This window comes from Ictalurus punctatus, chromosome 8, assembly GCF_001660625.3.
Source record: "Ictalurus punctatus breed USDA103 chromosome 8, Coco_2.0, whole genome shotgun sequence".
Taxonomy (NCBI): Eukaryota; Metazoa; Chordata; class Actinopteri; order Siluriformes; family Ictaluridae; genus Ictalurus; species Ictalurus punctatus.
Window position 1 is genome coordinate 19,184,475 of NC_030423.2, and position 21,491 is coordinate 19,205,965.

Sequence of the window (21,491 nt, forward strand, 5' to 3'; positions counted from 1 at the left end):
ATCCAAAACGTTTACAGATTTCAGTCATCAGTGTTCAACATGAATCACTTTGAAAAAGTTCCATTTAAAGCGCTTCACCTATAAATGCTATAAGTATGTAGGCTAATCAGCTTTGTACCACAGTTCTGTTGAATACTCAAATCTGATTGGTCAGAAGGGGTAAACTAATTTTCTGGCTGCAAGACAAATCACGTTTTTATGTTAATGCTCTAGCTGTAATATGTCATCTTTCTAGAGTAACAGCAAATCCACAGGACACTCCACATCAACTTCAACTAATACTACATGGATTTTATATATTTTTAAAAGGCTATTTAACAACTAAAGAAAAACGTACATTTATTTGTTTTCATTATTAACACTAGGAGGTTTTCCACCATGTGAATGTCTTCAGGATGGAGCGCTTTGTGTTTTCTCAGTAACTACCCGCATTTCTTGTTAATTTATGTTTATAGATATTATAATGTACATAAGTGATAACAGGAATTAATTAGTTTATACAACATTATATGCAACTATAAACCTAGGACATTTATAATTGTTGGCAAGTTGCTGCTGTATAACAGTAATAAAATCAGACTGCATCAGACCACAGAGTCATTGATTATTTTCCTATAACTGCATGCCCCTGTGTTTTATTCCTTACTAAGGATACGGTCAGATGACTGCAGACAGATATACTGCATAAAAACACATATCATAAAAGAAACAAACAAACAATTGTTTGCATTATGCAGAACACGAAAAAACCACCAGCCAATAAAGCCAATATGTGAGCCAAACAAAATAAAAGGGAAGAAATCCCAAGCACAGTCCATTGCAGGATAAATCATACGGTTAAATTCCACACAGATCTGGGCAAGTTAGTGAACACCTGGAGCATCTTAGAGCTCTTAGAGCCAAAAGCTAAAGAGCACACAGTGCCTTTGAGGTTCACCCTCAAGGGGTTGTGAAAAATGTCCAAATTACATATGAGGCACATCATCACTCAGGACATGGAATAAACCCAATATCATTTCAACAGGGAAATTTACAAACCTATAATCCAAACTAAGACAAGCACGAGGCCCGAGCAGGAGTTTTACAGTCTGCTGGAAGTCAGGTGTGGTCTTACCTGTGGTGATCACTCATGCTGAATTTCACTTATTTTTAACTTAGCGTGCCACTGTGCTCTCTCTTACACACACACACAATAAATCAGGTCCTGATTCAGCATTGGAAAATCAATGAATAACTGTCCACCCTGTGTCAGAGCAGCCGTGATGTTGTGTGTGTACTGGTTGACATCGTTGTCTAGCTTCCTCTGTGTAGTTTAGAGGACACTGACCATGGTGTATTTCGGGCTAAAGTCCCAGTTTATATTATAGCACCATTGTATCCTTCCATAAATTAGTCCAAGAGTATGAATGCACTTTCTCCAACCTCATTCACTCCCTTCTTTTTTTTCCATTATGCGCTCTCATTATCCCAACTCCCCTCTCTCTCTCTCTCTCTCTCTCTCTCTCTCTCTCTCTCTCCTTTTTCTTTATCTCTCTCACTCTTTAATTAAAGCTGAATCAAAGGACAGTGAAGGAGTGCATACCACAACCAGCTGCAGCTGAGAGAACGTGCTCTTTCACACATACCCACACACACACACACACACACACACACGCACACAAGAAAGCAACTTTCATTTACAGTCTGTAATTTTTAGGTTGAAAAAGAGAATGTGAAACGAAAGAGTGACTCTGAACAACCCTGACATTTAACATACTTAAAAAAAAAAGTGTGAGGCAAATATCATGACCACAAACACACAAACACACACAATGCACAACTTCCAAATCAAAGCCTTCAAATAGAGGGCCAACCAGGTGCTACTGAAAAGCACATGGGATCAGAAACAACACAACACAGAGCTACACACACACCAGGTGCTGGATGTCAGCATAGCATTAACAATACAATGCTGATTGTTTAGTCATTATGGATAAATTGCATTCTCATACTGGCGTTTCTTCAGTCCAGCTACATACTACAGGTTGCATAGACTAGTCGACTAATACGTCCACTAGTCGCCTCTGTGGGGAGCCGTCGACTGGGAAAAAACAGCAAGGCAGACAGGAAGGAAAGCAGTCATTTGCTTGTCTGAAAATATTTCAGACTAGATGTAGCCGAATTCTACAATCAACTGCACATTGTGTAAGTCTGGGAGTAGTCCATCCATCCATCTATCCATCCATATTCCACACTGCATATCCTACACAGGGTCGCAGGTAGCCAGGATCCTATCCCAGGGAATTCAGGGCACAAGGTGGGGGACACCCTGGATAAGTTACCAACCCGTCATAGGGCATAATCACACACACATTCACACACTGCGGACAATTTTGAAATGCCTATCAGCCTACAACGCATGTCTTTGGACGGGGGGAGGAAACTGGAGTACCCGGAGGAAACTCCCAAACCATAGGCACATAGGGCGGAGGTGGGATTCAAACCCCAAACTTTGTACAAAGTATATGCTCAAGGCTGTTTTTTTTTTTTTTAAATCTCACTCGCAGCTGCTCTTGAATGAATTCCTCCCACAGTTATTTGTGGTGTTCTTAAAAGCTAAATATAATCGTAAAGAAATCCCTCACACTGTAGCACAGTGAATTCTGTCATAAGCTGCACTGTGTGAAAGAGCACTTTCAGAGTCACTATCCAATCCCACTCAGCTCATTCAGAGTCAGATCAGCAGCTCATGCCAGCTCAAAGATGCCGATCCAAAGATATTTTTGGATACTACCGAGGCTGGAATTGAACGTGGTGGAAAAACCTCCTGGGCAGCACATCTTCCATTCAAGGAAGACTGGTCACTGAGGTTTAAGGAGGGCTCTGTGATGGACATGAGCTAACATTCTGTGCGCTTTTAGTTCCCGAATCAGCGAATTCAGATGAACTGCCAGGTCCATTGGTACGTCCAATTATGCTATTTAAAGTGCACCTATTATGGTTTTGAAACGTGCCTAATTTTCTTTTAAAGGTCTCATACAATAGGTTTACATGCATACAAGGTCAAAAAACACTTTAATGTGCTCATAATTTAAATTGCAACATTACCTTTTTTCCCCAGTGTCACAAACGACTCGTTCAATGAGCCGTTCTAAAGGATTCAGTCTAAACTCCTCCTTTCAGAGGGCATACTCTGCTCTGATTGGTCAGATGTCCCAGTCTGTTGTGATTGGTCTACCACTGTCAGCGTGTTTCAAAAAGGAAACCGTCTGCTCTGTCAGTTCGCGAGCTACCGATGAAGACCAGAAGCGGGGCTTTTGTTACAAATCTACGTAGATTAGTACAGGAAGTAAGTGTGGAATTACTAATTAATCATTTCAGCTGTTCAGAATCGGTTCCTTCTTTTGGGAGTCAATGACTCCGTTTGTTGTGCGCTTTGATTTTTGAAACTTTTTTACATTCACAAACAGCTCTATAACACACTACATGAAAGGTAATACCTGAAAAACCATAATAGGTACACTTGAAAGAACTGGAACGGTCTTAAATAGTATTATATGATATATATAGCTTCATTATTTTGCACATTTCTTGCACTATTTTATTTGTTTATATGCAGCCTAATAAGCACTGAAGCTGGTAATGTAATTAAAAATGTGGGTATGGTTGTTAGTTAAAGTGTGGTTTAATGTATCTCTTGGCTACACAAATAAAACAGCCTAAAAATTGTAATGTCTTGAGTTATTTATTTATTTATTTATTTATTTATTTATTGCTTTAACTAAGGAAAAACAAATAAAAACAAATAGAGGTGCAAACCCTACTATATAACATGAATCATTGTAGCCATAATATTGGTCCATGTGATCACTCCAAAGAATGCTAAAGTTTGGACACTAAAGTGAGAGGGGTCTGGATAAAAATCTTGGCTAAGTGATGTGATATAATTTGCTGTGTATCATTTATAAGGTTCCTACTTGAACTTGACACATGATTATATGAGAACTCAAATTCACGTACGGTACAAATGCCATGCCCATTTTTATTACACTTAGAATTAACACTGAATTTATTGACAGCTTTATTTTATAGATCTTGAACAAGGGAAAATAAAATTTGGTACATTCAGTACATTTAGGAAAGCCCTTTTACATTTTTTTGTAACTCTTCAGGTTCCAACAGCTGTAAAGCTTGAGCAAAATAAACGAGCACTGATATTTCACTTAGTACGAGGTTGAGTGGAGACTTTGGTGTACCTGTGCGCTGCGTGCAGGTTAACATCGGGGTTTTAGACTCGTCACGATGTATGAAGCTCTGGCTGCGTCTGCTGCTGGATCTCCTGGGCTGGATCGATGGACCTGGTAGTCTACAACACCCAAACACACACACACACACACACAAACCAAAACAGCCAAACACACAATCACCTTAGCTTCAGAGCTACAAAACCACACTGTTCTTCTACTTTTCTTTGCAAGATCACCTCTCGCTGACGCTAACCTTCTGGCTACTCCTCTGTAATGACATAAGACTAGCTTACTAATCATAGAAAAGAACCTCAGCAGCTTTATTTTTCTGAATCATATTCTAAGTCACCTTCTGATCATATGAACATGAACAAATCGGCCATTCAGAGGTTCCGCATGCTTCTCTGGACCTGAAGGCATTACAGTAACACGGCATCACAGCTAGAGGGAGGTAGTGTACCAGGAATTGCAGGGGCATAGCAGTCACTTGGAAACACACACACATACACACACACACACACTTGAGCACACACACACTGATCTTGCTTACATGCAGCATTTGTACAAGTGCAGGAGGTCGTGCATTATTTGGCACTGTGGTGTTTACTGAACACTGTGGAGCTGACCTATTGGACTTTTTTGGAGCAGCACACAGCTTGTGAGATTTACTCAGCGATGAGTCTCTGGATGGATGACATATAAAGATGGAAATAGGGAGAGAAGAAAGAGATCAGAAGAGATCAACCCAGCATGAAAAAAAAATTGTTTTATGTGATAAGAAGTTAGAAATGAGAAAAGAGAGCTCACGAAAAGCAATGGTAGATACAAATCTAACGTTAATATGTATGTGTGGCGGCCTGGGAAACCCTTCATATGGTGAGATTTCAAATATTATTTAACAAGTAATGCACAAGATTATGATAATGAGTCTTTATTGATCACATATATTTATGGACAGTGAAATTCTTTACTTTGCATAACCCAGCATGTCAGGAGGTTGGGGTCAGAGCGCAGGGTACATGATACAGCATGCCTGGAGCAAAGAGGGTTAAGGGCCTTGCTCAAGGTCCCAACAGTGGCAGCGCTGGGGCTTGAACCCCTGACCTTCTAATTAGTATCCCAGAGCATTAACAGCAATCTCTATTCATAGCCAACAGACTGGCAGGCAATTCAGACATGCCATGCCAGTATTTCATTCATCCATATTAAATGACTATGTCATTTATTTTTATATAACAAATCATTATATTTACATCACTAACTAGTCTTTAAAAGCTTTGATGCAATCTCTATACAGGATTATCTCTGCTGAAATGAACTTAACCTGATTTTAATATTATACTCAGCTGACAGGCTACCTTGACATTAACAGCCTAATAACTGACATTAGTAACTTAGTAACTACTAATTACTAACTAACTTAGTAGTCAATAACTAATAAGTAATTATTTCTCAAAGAATTATGAGTTTACATTGAGAACTGAGTTATCATTCTGATTATCAGCATGAACCACGTCAGTCTCTGTCTCATCACCTGGAGCCCCATCGTCATCTCTACTGATCTCTGTTCAGGATAACACCAGTGCTGAAATATTCATGAATTTATTCAGTCCATTCTTTTGGCTATATTTCTCGTCATATTTTTATTAGGTAATTTAACTATTCGAAAGCTTTATCTGTTGTCATTTATACGGAGTGTGTATCAGAGGGCTCTTCCTTACTGCCACACACATGTACACTATATGGCAAAAGTATGTGGACACCTGACCATCACAGTTATATGTGCTTTCTGAACATTACGTCCCAGATTTATTCCCCATTTACTGTTATAGTAACCACCACTCTACTAGGAAGGTTTTCCTCTAAATTTTGGAGCTTGGCTTTGTGGATTTTTGCTCATTCAGCCACAAGAGCATTACTGAGGTCAGGCACTGAGGTCAAGCAAGGAGGCCTGGGGTACAGTCGGCGTTCCAGTTCATCCCAAAGGTGTTCAGTGGGGTTGAGGTCAGGGCTCTGTGCAGGACACTCGAGTTCTTCCACTCCAACCTTGGCGAACCGGGTTTGGTCCTCTTAGTTCCAGTGAACAGAAATTGTGTGTTTACAACTTTTTGCCAACGGTTTAGGGAAGAACCACATATGGGTGTGATGGTCAGCTGTGCCCAAACTTTTGGCCAATATACTGTATATATACTATATAACAAAATGAACAGGATAATTGAATGCCTATAGTAATAATGCCATCTGATAATCATGATCATGATACTCAATGAAATTCGTTTCCTCTTCCACAATCTCACACTCGTCTTGTTAAGTGTTGTTATTGCGTACTGTGAAGATACACATTTGCCCCTGTGTATTTATTTTACTGTATTACATTTGTCTTTTTACTGATAATTGATGGTCACGGTTTCTCCATTTGAATCGCGACAAACTCCATGTGCTTTTGTATGATTTTGGTTTCTGTTATGGTCCTGTCTCTCGTTAGTCTTGGCCTGTTGTTTGATTGTGTTCACCTGTTCTGTGTTAATTCTTGATTAGTTTTAGATCTTACAGTATATGTGTCATTGTTTTGTTGCAAAGTCTGATACTATGCATTATTGTCATTAAGACCTATCTTTGTTTCCCATCTAAGGGTGTTTTCACACCTGGCTCGTTTGGAGCATTTGTGGCAGAACCTGCTGCATTTTCTCCCGTGTTTCGGTTCGTTTAGACGTATATGAACACGCCGACCATGCTCGGATCTGCACCAAAACAATCGGCCCGATTGCAAACGAACTCTGGAGTGGTTCGCTTGTGGTGAGAAAGCAATCCGACCCAACGGACCAATAAACCACCCTGTATAGCAATTCATGATGGGAACTGCGTTATATAAAAAGCGTGTTTGTTTTGCTAATGGCTCGCAACATAAATCATGGTTTAACTTGGACCAAAGACGAGTTAAAATATATTTCTGAACAACTTCAGGAGTTTAGCGAGCATCTCAAGGAGATGGGCTTCAATCGCTCCGTAGAACATATAAATGAGATCAATTATAATAAGTACAGCTAAAAAGAAAGCCATAATAAGCTCACGGAGCTGCTGTCTATCCGTCTTGATGGATGACCGCTATGAGCGTACCCCCGGAACATAAATAGGTGCACTCTGACCAATTAGAGGACAGTTTACTCACATGTGACTTGCATAAACAGAATTTGGTACGCTTTTAAATGTTGCCTTGTGAAAGCGAACTTAGCCAAAGAGAAAATGTAACTGTAACAATTGAAGTCCTCGTTTCGGAACAAAGCACAGATCTAAGGGTCTGAAAACGCACTCAGAAATATTTCCTTGTTCCATATTCTCCTGGTTTAGACCGTTCCCTCGCATTTTAATTATCTTGGCTTGACAGAGCCAATATACTGTTGGCTTTTTCTAATAATAATAATAATAATAATTATTATTATTATTATTATTATTATTATTATTATATGCCCTGCGATGGATTGGCACCCTGTCCAGGGTGTACCCCGCCTTGTGCCCGATGCTCCCTGGGATAGGCTCCAGGTTTCCCCGTGACCGTGAAGGAAGGATAAGTAGTATAGAAGATGGATGGATGGATGGAATAATAACAATAATAATAATAATAATAATAATAATAATAATAATAATATCTTCTTCTAATAATAATAATTGTTTGAATTCTCTTTAACACTGTAATCTTTTAACGTTTTAACATTTTAACCAATAAACATAATGTTTTAAGGTTTGTAACATTTTAAACATAACGTTTTAACATTTTAACCATTACCATTATAACCTTTTAGCCTTTTAACCATCACATGCTTGAGTGTTAAACATTTAAAAATCAATGACAACAAAACAGTGTAAGACTGTTTAACTCTTTTAGCGTGTTCCTCCATGAACTTTAAACTTCTATCCTTGTTTAACTTTGCCTACCTGTGTCTGGACCCATGCTATGGAATCTGTTTAGACCCTATGTACCAAGGGCCAGAAGTTTCAAGGGTCCTATTTTGCTAAGGCCGCATGTTCCCATGGCCCCATATTCCCTCCAGATGATACATTAATTTGGAGTCATGATGTTACCAAAGGTCATACTTTAAAACACCCTTAGACAAGAACTAACATGTATGCATGATTTTTAATCTAATTACAAATTAAAATAATCTCAGGACCTACTTGTGTAAATGCATACCTTTGCTGTATAAGTGCTGGATACTTATCCTAAAATACTGAATTAGAAATGCAGTGTGTGTGTGTGTGTGGTCCTGTGCAGTGTGTTTAATCCCTACACACCTGGACTGCATGTCCTCTTGAATCTTGAGCACAGATTCACTGGTATTGTTCTGCTCATGCTCATGGATATGGACCAGGCAAGGGGGTGCATGGGGAGTGCACCAAGGGGAGTGTGCCTGGGCAGGACTGGCACTCCGGACACGGGCTGCCTGCAGGATGTGGGACTCTTCGTTGGCTTGCTTCAGTGATGCATGTTGTTGCTGTTTGTAGCGTGATAGGCTGAAAAACAGGCCCAGGATGGCTTTCAGATTGCCACTGCGGATTTCTGCGGAGGAAAATAAATAAATAAATACAGGAATCAATAAAGGAGCAGTTTGGCAGCTACATTAATTCATTTATCCTGGTGGCGGATCCTGAGCCAATTCTGTGAACGCAGGAATACACACTGGATGAGACGCCGGTCTGTTGCAGGTTTGTCATCATATTAAAATATATCTAATGTTAATTTACTAGCATTTGCATAGCAAGCATTAACATGACTGCAAATCTTGCCTGTAAGCTTGTAAAAGTGAAATTAGCATTAGCACAACCTTTTCAAGCTTTTTTCGACTTTTTCACTCACATACATACATACATTCACTTACCTTCAGCACAGAGTCCCTTTATATTCACTCCTTTCGCTGCCAAAAAGCCAAGACAGGCATCTATGTTCTCAATCTGCAACACAAACACACACACACACACACACACCATTAAACAAGTGCTATGAATCTGCAGTCGTCAAGCAGAAAGACCTCAGAAAGCTTCATCCACCAATACAGGCATGTGTGTTAAAATATAACACACCGTAACTGCCAGTCTGAAGTCAAGGGCAGATGGACCTCAATGGGACGCCTCTGCTTTTATGACTCTTACTTAGCCCTCTCCTACTGTGAGTGAGTGTGTGTTCGTGTGACAGTACGACATAAATCCCTCTTTCCCTTAGGAATACAGATGCCTGTGTGGTCCTTTAATACCAAGGCCTTTAAGATCACTTTTAAAAGTTGTCCCCTCTTTAGAGGGAGCTCTATATATGGTACGATGATTGGTATCTAATCACAGAATCTGGGAATATTTATATTTATAGTTTTATTCCCTTCTTTGGGGTCAAATATACAGCATAAAATCGAAGCTTACCATTTGAGAGCGGTTTTCAGGGTAGCCGTTGATATCAGCAATCTTCTCGTTAGCTTGGAAGAGACACAGAGTCAGGGTGAGTTATTGTGACAAATGAACTTGGATAGATTTATACTGGAATTTTTAAAGTAAAGATTTTCAATACAGAAATATATATAGCATGTGGACTATATGTGGATGAATGGACGGATAGATGGATGGATTGGTGGAATGATGGACATATTAATGGATCACAACGTGGATTAATGTAAGGATGGGTGGGTAAATGGATGGATGGATGGATGGGTCAGTGAAATGATGAACAGATTAATGGATCACAAAATAAATGATGAATAAAAGATGGATGAATGGATGGATGGGTTGTTAGACTGATGACAAATGAATCGATCACAGCATTGATGATGAGTCAAAGGATAGGTGGGCAAATAGATGGATGAATAATGAATAGATAGAAAATGGAAGGATAGATGTACAAATAAATACGTGGATGAATGAATGGGTGGATTACTGGATCAAAATATCTAATAGTGAATAGAGATAAAAGGAAATACTATAGGTGGGTAAATAAATGGATGGATAGATAGATAAATGGAAGAACAAATGAATGGATGGATGGATGAAGGGCAGGCACAGATAGATAGATAGACAGATGGATAGATAGATAGATAGATAGATAGATAGATAGATAGATAGATAGATAGAAGATGAACAGATGGATAGGTGAGTGGATGGATGGGTGGATGCACTAATAGATAGAAGAATAGACTAAAAAAATTATAGGATCTACAGTACAGATGGATGGATTAATATGTAAATGAACAGATGGATGGATGGGAGAATGGATTGAAAATGGGAGTGTATATATAGATAAATGGAAAGATGAAAGATGATAGATGAGAGGACTGGTGGAAAACTAGATTGACATCTTAATAGAAAACTCAACTGGATGGATGGATGGATGATGGATGAATGGATAGATGGATGTATGGATGGATTCAAAAGCTCAGAATGGGTTAATAACTTTATACATCACTGAACTTTGTGTTCCAAATTGACTTTTAAGATCTGTTTTAAGGTCAGTTTTAAGAACTGAACATCGCAAAAGGTTAAACACTTAACAATAGCGTTATTACATAAATGTTACTTTGTTTTTATGCTTATGATCTAATAAATGTAAAAAAAAAATAAAAAAATTTTAAATCCACAGGAATACTTGTAATGTAATCACACTGTTATTACTGTACCACTTTAGTTATTGCATCATGTATTCTACTTCAGACTAAATGCAGTATTGTTGAGATTCTGTTTATTTCATTTGAATTATTCTTCCTGTTTTCCATGCCTTGTTCTATGCATAACATATGAAGAACTTTGAGCCACATTATAAATGTGTAAAAGGTGCTATAAATCGGTAATTAAGGACGCTTAGCATGCTAATCCTTTGTTTCTTGCTAATTTTGTTATTGTTAAATCTGCAAGATCAAAGACGTTTAAAACTCTTCGAGCCGCATTGTAAATGTAAAAAGGTGCTTTATAAATCAGACCAAACATGTCAAAATGTCATAAAAGACCTAAGATGCTGACTGTAGTGCTTCCAAACCAGATTCAAAAATAAACCAAAACCAAATTGTTCATAAATAAACCAAAGCAGCAGCGTTTTCACCCAAATGAAGCTGTTCTCTGTTAGTTACATTAAATAACATAATAGACACGATGAATGTGTCTGTGGCATCACACCCTCCTCAGAGCACGCAAATGAACTGAACATCGAGAGGACAAATATCTGACTCTAGGAATTTGGATATATATTCTTTAAATGGATAGTTCAACAACAACAACAAAAATCGAATTCAGACTATTTCTTTACCTACAACCTGGATGATCTCAGCCAGAAGTACTCCGTCTGCTATGTCCTGCTGAAGGTCTCTGATCAAACGCTTATGACCCGACTTTGCCAGGTAGTGGTTTGCCCAGTCTGTGTAAATCTGTCCATTCAAGAAAAAGAGAAAGCCAGCCAGACATGAGTAATACTCTCTTTTTTTCTAGACTAGCACACTGGTACAAGATGATCACAAGCACCCGGGATGAAAGGATAAGAAAATGCAACCCACAGTCCTTCCTCGAAAGACTGGCATTATTATTAACCTTCCAGTGGAGTCAGTCAATAAGAGGACTCATTTCTCAAAGTGCATGACATCACACAAAAAGACAGAAAGGTTTTTCAGTGGCTAAACTGTATCATTACCCTGTCTAAATAACATGAAGATGTACTCTGGTGCACAAGTAAGAAACAAGCTGGCTAGATGTGATGTTAAAAAATGCATAATGCTAGAATAATCTATCATGTGATATTAAACCATATCACTCGATAAGAAAAACAAGTTGAACTTGACGTCAGTGGCGTTTGACAGGGATTCTCCCGCTGCCGACAAGTCTACTCCTTCTTGTTACTAATTTGTGTGACTCAAATATCTTTAAAATATACTTCAAACAGGTAGGATGCTATTGAAGAAAAACTGTTTCTGACATTTGACCTTGCTTTGATCTTGACTCTGTTTGTATCAATTCCAGAAACAAATCGGTTCATTTGCTGGTTGCAATGATAATTCCATATAAGTCCTACAAAGCTTTAAAAAAACTTGTTCTTGAGATATCGTGCTTACGAGAATCTCAGATGCACAGACAGACAGACGGACGGACCAATCTGACCAATCCTAGATAGCCTAAAAAATATGGGCCTTGAGTTCCTGAGCATGAACGTGTAAGAAACATCTCTGTATGACAATCAGGAAGGAAACTATTTAAGAATATTTGTCAGATATTTGCCCTTGCTGTAACCTTGACCCTGTTTGAATTAATTCCATAATCTGATCAGTTCAGGTGCCTTTTAAAGTGATATGTCCATATAAATCCTTCAACATTCAACCACTTGCTCCTGAGATATCATGTTAACAAGGATCTCGATCGGACGCATGGATGGATGAATGGACAAAGATGCAGGATGGAAATAATCTGGATAGGTCGGTCTGCAGTCACTAAAGTTGAAATGCTCGAGTCTATACAGTGATGAGTCAATGGAGTTTCAAATATTGTGAGAATTAAATAAATGACTTATTCTGTTTGCCCAAAAAGTGTGGCCTTGCTTCCAGAGTACGATTCGGTACCGAAGCATCTTAAAATTACAATCTAAAATTACCATTGTCAACCCTCAACAAACACAAGTAGATAGAATCCAGTCCACTGTGGGTCTAAGAAGCATCTGTAGTGTGGGCGGTGAACAAAACTGATTGGTGGTGACCACAGCACAGAATTCAGCCAATTTCTCTGCTTTTACATCTGCCGCAAAAACTTCGCTTTAGGTGAGCTTAGGCACCCAGGATATTCGCAAAGTGTATGTGAGTTGCCTCAGAGCCTCTGCAAGGCCAGGGTCTTTTCTTTATCAGGAAAACTGTCTGCTGGCTGGACACTCCCAACAGCAAGTGATGAGCCAGACATGAGCCCTAGTGCTTCCACATATGATATCAGGACATAAGACAATCAGGAAAAGAGTCACTCGACTCCATCGCATTTTGTTCAGTGACGTGAGGCGGAACACGCGTGTCACACAAGCTTAATTGACGGAAGATAGAGCCATCTCAATTACGGATATAGTCATGAAATTGCAACCCCACATTGCCACATTGGTTGGGAATTGCAACTCAATAGTAGTGAAACAGGGTATGTCGCGCTGCAGGCCGTTGCATTGTTGGGTTGCCTGTTCAGCACCTGGCTAATGTGTGCTTGTAGTAGTAATCCTGAGGTGTTGGTCCAGCACACATTTTCTCCCTGCAAGGAGGAAAATTGTAATGACAGGGGTGTGTGGATGTCATGTAATCAGAGAAGGAACTCTGAACTACAGTTCCCAGCAGCCACTGCATCACAGTCACATGACCACCTGCACGTGAATCACGTTCCTGTTTATCGAGCACTCGTGTATATAGCCACAGTTTGCACTGTACTCTGTCTCACGTTTGTCTTTCTTTGGCATAGTTCTTGCTGCTGTGTTTATGTCTCTGGTTTATGTTTAGTTTTGCCATAGTGTTTTGCCTCATCGTCATAGTGTCTTTTGTATTTTCTTTTTGTTCTTTATTAAACTGGAAAATTCTGCACTTGACTCCAACTCAACTTCCATTACATGACAGTGGAAAACCTTTGAATGTAGAAAACAAGCCGGAAGGTCAGCATGCTAAAATCCTTGAAATGAAAGCTAGATTCAAGTTGACGGCATTTATACTGTATTTATTCCAAAACATGCATATTAGAATAAATTAAGTGTGATTGACATAATTTTAAACACATTAAATTTAATTGACCTTATTGATGTCCTATTTACCTTATTGACCCTAGGCGGTGGTGAGTCAAGGGGCGGCGTATCAAGCTTCCTAACAAGCTGGGATATGCAAAAAGCCTGGGCAGTAGTGGCTCAACTGGGTTATTGGTAAATGGTGCACTTATATAGTGCTTTTATCCAAAGCGCTTTACACTGTGTCTCATTCACCCATTCACACGCCAATGGTAGCAGAGCTGCTATGCAAGGTGCTAACTTGCCATCGGGAGCAACCTGGGGTTCAGTGTCTTGCCCAAGGACACTTTGGTATATGGAGTCATGTGGGCCAGGAATCGAACCGCCAACCCTACGATTAGTGGACAACCCGCTCTACCACCTGAGCCCCAGCCGCCCCAGAAGGTTGGGGGTTCAATCCCCAGCACCACCAAGCTGCCACTGTTGGGTCCTTGAGCAAGGCCCTTAACCCTATCTGATCCAGGGGCACTGTATCACTGTTGGGTCCTTGAGCAAGGCCCTTAACCCTATCTGATCCAGGGGCACTGTATCACTGTTGGGTCCTTGAGCAAGGCCCTTAACCCTATCTGATCCAGGGGCACTGTATCATGGCTGACTCTGCATTCTGATCCCAGCTTCCTAACAAGTTAGGATATGAGGAAAACAAGAATTTTACTGTGCTGTAATGTATATGTGACAAAATAAATACTGTTGATGCTTCTATAACAACTATATCAATAGGATTTTACCTTACAACCATCTATGATCCATATAACCCTTATTATTGGTATTATTGGATTATTGGTTATAACATGGTTATAACATTTATTACCTACACATAACATAACCATTTGAACTAACTCAATTGTTTCTCAAGAGTTTTAACCCTTTACATTGCACATAAGCAAGCATGTACATATACATATATATACACACATATATACAGTCAGTCTCTGTGGGGGAAACAGTTTATTTCTGTTTATTTCTGAGCTCTGAGGCTCTGGAATACTCCACCCATCCTCTGAAAGAAAAACCCGCGGCCTGGCATCGACTCTCCCCTGCGGTGCTTCTAATAATCTCCAGATCCGTGCCTCAAGCCTGTGGTAGGTTGTGGCTGTGTGTGTCGTTTATATGCACAGAAATCAGTGAACACATGGATTCAAACCTGTAAACATAAGCTCTGAAAATGTACTAAGCTCACGTTTAACACCTTAGCGAAAGAAATGGTGGCCACACATCAGTATTAGCAGGCTGGGGTTTTTTTTTTTTTTAGTATCTTTACTAAAGTCCAAATATGTCATGAATGAAGACAACCCTAACAAACACCCGGTGTGTTTAGTTCCAATAAGAACAGATGATATGATATTTAACTAATTATTGCCTTTTATTTACAGGGAAAGCAGCTGGCTCTAAAAAAGTGCAGCTCTGAGCTGAAAAGCCGTCTCCCACCAAAACAAACTCTACACCACTTTTTTACAGCCTCAAGTTTTCCAGCTACATGTGCCAGCATAAAAGGGGACAGAAGTGCAAAACTCAGAGCTATATATAGTGTACGGGTTTGTGTTGGAGTATATATATATATATATATATATATATATATATATATATATATATATATATATATATATATATAATTATATGAGATCAAATCGAGTTTATGCTGGAAAATAAAAGGCCCTGTGTGAGCAAAGGTCAGGTTTCCACTGGAGATTGGCAGAGTGTAGTGATCCAGCCAGAATTTATTTTATATCATAAAATTCCCACAATTTTGGACAACACGGTATATATATTTTTATAGACAATTTGGTCTCCACAAATCAAAAGCGAATTGACAAAAGAAATGATCTGCTTTTTGTGCTAATTTTAAACAGCCTAATGTAATCAAAGTTTAGTGGGCGTTATCTTAAAGTGCACCTGTTATGGTTTTTCAAATTTTACCTTTCATGTAGTGTGTTATAGAGCTGTTTGTGAATGTAAAAGTCTGCAAAGTTCAAAAATCAAAGCACACAACAAACTGAGTTATTGACTCCCAAAAGAAGGAACCGATTCTGAACAGCTGAAACGAGTCGTTGGTAATTCCAGACTTACTTCCTGTACTAACCTACGTAGGTTTGTAATAAAAAGCCCCGCCTCTGGTCTTCATCGGCTGCTCGCGAACAGACGGAGCTGAAACTCGTTATGGTAGTGGGCGTTTCCTTTTTGAAACATGCTGACAGCATGAGACCAATCACAACAGACTGGGACATCTGACCAATCAGAGCAGAGTATGCTCTCTGAAAGGAGGAGTTTAGAATGAATCCTTTAGAACGGCTCATTGAACGAATCGTTTCTGACACTGGGGGTAAAAAAGGTAATGCTGCAATTTAAATTATGAGCACATTAAAGTGTTTTTTGACCTTGGATGCATGTAAATCTATTGTATGAGACTTTTAAAACAAAATTAGGCACATTTCAAAACTATAATAGGTGCACTTTAAAGCACTTTGTGACTAAGCACATTTTTTTGTTGAGAAATCAGACCTGTTAGCACATTAGCTCTCCCAACAATTTCACATCTTGATAGGATTTATCAGGATCTCAACTCTTAGGTGTTCACACTAACCCCTTAAATTCCCATGTAAACAAATCTCTCTCTGACTTCTGCCCTAGTTTCAAGCCAGTCACATCCAACTATGGAAGAAACACCCATTTTTGTTCCATAGAGACATCTTACTCAACAGTTTTGAGATGAGTAACATTTAACAGAAAACACACACGCTGCCTTTCTAGTTTTTTGGGGCTTTTTTTGCTCACTGATGCTCACAAACTTCAACTAGTCTCACATTTTTCCCTAATCAGTATACCTGATCACACAACGATCATTCCAGTGGGATTAAAAATTGATTGTCCTTTTGTAGTTTGTCCTTCTGCTTGGTTCATTGCTGGTTTGATTATTTTGTATATAGATCCATTTTCATCCACCGTGTTGGCTGGAGATGTAAAGGTGACTATTTAGAAGCGGTTTTAAATGTACTTTTTTTTCTTACTTCCACCACAGCCAATCCAAGCATCTTATTCATAAGTACCAAAACCATGTGTGTATTTTATCAGCACTAGTAGTGAATCAGAGGCTCAAACTTTGATGCAGTCTACCTGCAAGTTACACACATAGGGCCTCCGTTATCAATGTTTTAGTAACGTGTGTAAATGTTTTCGCACAAAAATATGCATGTCAGATTACCAAAAGTTTCAGTATCGTTGATTTTCTTCATACTCGTATGTTGCGTACGTTGATAAACACCAGCCAGCTGTAAATGACTAAAAACATCCAAAAAAAACCTCTATAATTCTGTACACGGTATACTTTAAACCAGGGGTGTCCAATCTTATCCGCAAAGGGCCGGTGTGGATGCAGGTTTTCATTCCAACCAAGCAGGAGCCACACCTGATTCCACCTGTTTAATCAGTTGATCTTGGCTTGCAATAGACTCAGATGTAGCTTCTGCTTGGTTGGAATGAAAACCCGCACCCACACCGGCCCTTTCCGGATAAGATTGGACACCCCAGCATCTAAAGCTTCCAATAATGTAGCTCGGCCAATGCAGTGCTTCAGCTAGCACAGTCCTACTAACCCCTCCTTCTTTTTTATACGGCGCCATTTCTTTTGGCCTAATTGAATGTTGACTACAGTTGAATTATTTGACAACATTTAAAAGTGATTGTGCAACGGAAATAAATATGCTATTTAAACTTCACACACAATCTATATATAAATTTGCAGCACCTCACGCCAATTATACAAACCGAGGCCTTACAATTGATGTTCATATTGGTGATTCTCCTTATACTGTATGTAAATTTACACAAACTAAGGAGTTCTCACAGGATATGAAAGTTGTTCTGAACTAACTGGGTTTTCACGATCCACATTTCGTATGTAAATGCTCCTGCGAACAATTTACGAATAAATTAGTTCATATCTAGTGTATTAAATGAAACCAATGGTCTAGATCCTTATTGTAGGGCTCAAAAGGGTTAACGGATGATATTTGGTTCCACATACCAACCCCAGTGACATTCCCTACTATGGATCCCACATGGCCGTGTGCCCACCTGCAGTGTGGCGGGCCGCTACTAATACAGCGCTGTAGTAAATTCTCCACCGCCATGTGCGCTTGTGTGTTTTGTAATCCTATAATGACAGGGCAAGCGGTGTAGTGTTTCATCATCCTCCTTACCACATGAAGAACGAAGTTCTTCACTGCAGCAGGAGCGCAGGGTAAAATAAACACAAATGCACTCTCCCTCACACTCACACACACTCACACTCACAATGCAGCTGCAGACTTGGTGTGCAATGAGACAGAACATCACATCTGACCAGGGCTGCCTCCTCTAGTCCTAAAAAAAGACACTTTCTACTAGAACTATTCAGGGCCACGAAAATAGTCAGGTCTTAGTCTTCCAGCACAAACAAACTTTTAAAGATCAAGTGGCTTTAAGAGGAAGAAACAAGCCTCATTGAGCATGATGTGGTGATGTGATATGTCGTACAAAATCTGATAAATCCATGTTTAGTTTCCACCCCTGCATTTTTACACAGAATGGACCTTTCATTATGTTACGCATAGCGGTAGACCATGATAAGAACTCCCCTTAATGTGACACAAAATAAATACATAAATAAATCAAGCCTGCTTGTAGAATCACAGAGATGTTGATTAGTTCTTCTGAACTAGAGCCTGTTATCATGTAGCAAGTCGTCCAATATTAAAGGACTTATCGGATCAGCTTAGGTCGAAAGCATGTCAATTATGTCTCTGTAAATGGTTTATAGTAAACTGAATGTACTGTATGAACATGAAGCCTTTTTCAACAAGTAAGGCACCAGAGGGCGCTAAACATTCGTGGAAACATGTAAACACAACCTATTTGTAAAGTACAATTACAATAGTCGTTATTATGGTCACAACGATACGACTTATCGTATCGTTTCGTTTGATATCAGGCTCTCGATTAGATACATCAATGTATCGAAGAATACAATACATGCTGCATAATAAAGTAGACCGCTCAATATAAAACACTGTTTGCATTACGTGAGGTGTAACAAACATTTAAGCTTAATCCTTCCTCATGGGTTTAAAACATGCTTCTCCTATACACACTGTTTTCACGTGACAACACAGTAGCATGCTAGCGTACTAGCTCTGACATTCACCATCATATCAAACTCATATTGAATTTGAATTTTGTGTCAAAATCACAATCAAATGGATAGTTCTACTGTGATAAATTTACCCAGATTCATTCATTACTTTACTGTTATTTGGCCATTATTCCTAAAGTAAGGAATAAAAGGTGGGGGCAGTGGTGGCTTGGCGGTTAAAGCTCTGGGTTACTGATCAGAAGGTTGGGGGTTCAAGTCCCAGCACTGCCAGGCTGCCACTGTTGGGCCCTTGAGCAAGGCCCTTAACCCTCCCTGCTCCAGGGGCGCTGTATCATGGCTGACCCTGCGCTCTGACCCCAGCTTCCTGACATGCTGGGGTATGCAAAGAAAACAATTTCACTCTGCTGTAATGTATATGTGATAAATAAAGACTCATTATCACTATTATAAAACACACGAGGTGTGCTTTTGTCGGAAAATAATCAAAAACAAGGTGGTGCAATGTGAGGTTGAGGTTGAGTATTTTCCTATAACAGCATGTCCTAAAGTGTTTTATTCTTATATATATATATATATATATATATATATATATTTAAGTCGTACATTTGGAACGTCCCCAAAACTAAATCAAGTTCCTGTTATTACTTACACTATAGTAGCTATAAACAGTCATTCCCTCACCATCCTCTCATTTAAAAATAAAAAAACCTCTCTGTATGTTATTAATATAAAAAAAAAAGTCACGTTACTAAGAAATCACAAAGCCATCTGTCCTGAAGACTTTCCCATGTTGGAAAACTAAAGGAACTTCAGACTTTAACAAAGTGCTGACACTGGAGACTCCTCTCATAATTGCTATATAAACATGTACATTTTAAAAACCTTCATTTCTTACCTTTTTTTTGGAAATGATTGGCTCCTATTTGAATAGGATTGAAATAATCAGACTGACCTTCGTAGGGTCCACAGAAAGAGAGTAGGTGATGGAAAAACAACAACATTCGATGGGAGATTACATCCGATTCTACACCACATGTAAAATAATGGAACTACTGCAGTGCTGTAATAATTCATGTGACTGCCGTAATGTGAAAACGGATTACACTATGAGTAAATGAACTTTGACAACGATTTGACAATGATACTCCGACATCCAGAATGAGTTCACTACAATTATAAGAAGTGATTCCTTACCTGTCATATCTGATTAAAATAAAAGACATATACAGACATATACACACACAGGAAAAACCTAAGAGCCTCATTAAAACTTTACAATGCTTAACCAAGACCTCAACTGCCTGCAGGTGCGAGTTAATCAGCAGACACTGCTGAGTTTACGCTTCCATTACCACATTTGTGGCTCCTTACTTTTGCACTTTTCCATATTTTTGAGAAAACTGCAGTAAGTAAGGAGCACTGACGCCTTTTAACGCAAAACATGCTGCTCTGATTTCTAATCTAAGTTCTTTCATCACACACACACACACACACACACACACACACTGTAACAAAACAGTCAATTAAACCTCTGAGACAGAAGCAGGAGGATCACGTCGCTCAAACCTGTGGATCTGTAGACGTTTTGTTATCCGTGAGCCTCTTTCTCTGCAGTGCGCCGGTGCTCTGGCTGCTTTTCCTCAGACTGGAGTAGTGTGTGAGCTTCGCACCGCTGCTCTGAGTCATCCGTGTCGGAACGTGAGCCTGAGGAATGGGCAGAGCGCTGTGCACAGGCTTGGGCAATCCTGACTTCATCTTGGGGTTGACCAAAATGGCTGGCATCTTCTTCTGCTCTTGTCCACTTGTCTTGTCTTCTGCTGTCCAACTGCAGACAGGACTAGAAGAGCTGTGCTGTGCTTCTACAGTGGCACAAGCACTCACCAATACACACATGCACACGAGCACACACACTCTCCTACTTGAGTAGGAGTAGGAGTGGGACACGGAACATTCGCGTGCTGCCTCAACAGCTGGTGCGAGTCAGTGGACTGCCCCTAGACGCTCAATCACTCACACACACACAGACAGTCGCGACGCAGGGAAGCCACACTTTTTCACACACAGTCTTGACCTCTACAAAGATCACCACAGCTTGCTAAATCGAGCTCGGAGTTCCTCAGCTAGTTGTGTTTTCTGTACAGGTCGAGTGCTGCAGCTCTGCAGCACCTGCTCTCGCTGGATTGGATGGTTGGATTAGACAGCATATCATTGAAATGATAATGTTCAGCATCTGTTCAGATCCCAAAGAGCTCTCGAGAGGAATTCACTTCTCAAAGAGAGTGTGAGAACCCGGGAGTGACAAGTGCAACACTTGTTAGATGAAAGACTGTTCAGCAAGATCTTACCATCTATTATATGCCCTTTTGCACCAGTCTGTAATCATTTAAAG

At 39.6% G+C, this 21,491-nt stretch overlaps 1 protein-coding gene across 1 annotated transcript in view; it reads right to left on the minus strand.

Moving 5' to 3' along the window:
• nav2b (neuron navigator 2b) overlaps positions 1–21,052 on the minus strand; it is a 106,746-nt gene extending 85,694 nt beyond the window's left edge. The window contains exons 1-6 of the mRNA XM_053682374.1: positions 20,669–21,052; positions 11,500–11,617; positions 9,633–9,685; positions 9,101–9,173; positions 8,517–8,781; positions 4,236–4,345 (exon numbers count right to left, since the gene is read on the minus strand). Coding sequence (XP_053538349.1) covers positions 4,236–4,345; positions 8,517–8,781; positions 9,101–9,173; positions 9,633–9,685; positions 11,500–11,617; positions 20,669–20,995 — 946 coding nt within the window. The 5' untranslated portion in view covers positions 20,996–21,052. The remainder of the gene's footprint in view (positions 1–4,235; positions 4,346–8,516; positions 8,782–9,100; positions 9,174–9,632; positions 9,686–11,499; positions 11,618–20,668) is intronic.
• Between the last annotated feature and the right edge of the window lie 439 nt (positions 21,053–21,491).